Source organism: Austrofundulus limnaeus, unplaced genomic scaffold (assembly GCF_001266775.1).
Source record: "Austrofundulus limnaeus strain Quisiro unplaced genomic scaffold, Austrofundulus_limnaeus-1.0 Scaffold2074, whole genome shotgun sequence".
Taxonomy (NCBI): Eukaryota; Metazoa; Chordata; class Actinopteri; order Cyprinodontiformes; family Rivulidae; genus Austrofundulus; species Austrofundulus limnaeus.
In genome coordinates, this window is record NW_013954476.1 from 28,814 (window position 1) to 30,103 (window position 1,290).

Sequence of the window (1,290 nt, forward strand, 5' to 3'; positions counted from 1 at the left end):
CTCTGGTCTTTATACATTGATTTCTCTGTATTATATGTAGAAACATGGTAGAGTAATGAATGAATGTGTGTGAATGGGTGAACAAGGCCACAGACTGTAAAGTACTTTCAGTACCCTGGTTGGAGAGAAAGGTGCTACAGTATACAGTATATCTTACCTTTGCAGAGCGCATGGATGAAGCTCATGAGGTCAGGCGCTTTGCCAGAACGCAGGATCTCACTGAGAGTCCAGATATAGTTCTTGGCCAGTCGCAGCGTCTCAATCTTAGACAGCTTCTGAGTTTTAGAGTAACAGGGGACGACTTTTCTCAGACTCTCCAGGGCATCGTTCAGCCCGTGCATGCGGTTTCTTTCACGGGCGTTAGCTTTCATTCGTCGGATCTTAAACCTGCAATGACAAATGGTTTTTATTTAATACCAAACATTCAGGAAGCAGCTGAGTGTCAGACTATTGTTTCAAGAATGCTACTACAAATAAAAAGCTCACTGAACTGTTATGTTTTAYTAAAATGACTTTTTGAGTACAAGGAAAATAACCTTTCATCAAATTAATTATGTATTTAATTTTATGAACAGTCAGAGGGGTCTTCCTTCATATTTGAAATATCCCTAACGTGTATCTTCTTGTGATCATATTTTATCTGACAGGGACTGATATGTTGGTGTCAAATTACATAAATATATCTTGAGGATATTTTATATTTTAACACGTGTTCCTGTGATGTAATGTTTGTGTTGAACCATACCTCTGCATACGAGCTTTTGTCATTTTTTTCTTTTTTGGTCCTCGCCTCTTGGGTTTGTTCTCCCCGATATCCTCTTCCTCCTCGTCGTCATCATCCTCTTCGTTCTCCTCCAGATGGTGGAGTTGGTCCTCCTCCTCCTCCTCCTCCTCTCCTCCCCTCCCTGTGTGTTTTCCTGCAGGGCTGCATGAGTCCTGCTGCTCATCCAGCTCGCTCGGTGCTCGCTCCTCCCGTACAGCCCTCGTCATGTTGCTGTTCCTTTCACAAAACAAGAAACTCTTTAAACTCTTCAGATTCACAGAGACGTCACTTCGACCTTCCTCTCTTTTTTAAATGCAAAATGCTTTTAAATTATTACAGATTTTACCGAAAATATTTTAGATTTTTTTTAAAATTCTATTTAATACAAATAAAAATGCACACCTTGTGCTCCACATTATTAAATTTGAATCATACTTAAATAATTTTTATGATGAATTTTCATTTTCTTGTTCACAGTTGTGTTTTGATGCTTGAACGTGTTTAAGTCAGTTTGAACAGGTCTAACA

General features: G+C 39.2%; 1 protein-coding gene across 1 annotated transcript in view; it reads right to left on the reverse strand.

Moving 5' to 3' along the window:
* The window catches only part of neurod1 (neuronal differentiation 1), a 14,206-nt gene extending 13,185 nt beyond the window's left edge, over positions 1 to 1,021 (reverse strand). The window contains exons 1-2 of the mRNA XM_014034362.1: positions 746 to 1,021; positions 158 to 387 (exon numbers count right to left, since the gene is read on the reverse strand). Coding sequence (XP_013889816.1) covers positions 158 to 387; positions 746 to 990 — 475 coding nt within the window. The 5' untranslated portion in view covers positions 991 to 1,021. The remainder of the gene's footprint in view (positions 1 to 157; positions 388 to 745) is intronic.
* Positions 1,022 to 1,290: the final 269 nt, after the last annotated feature.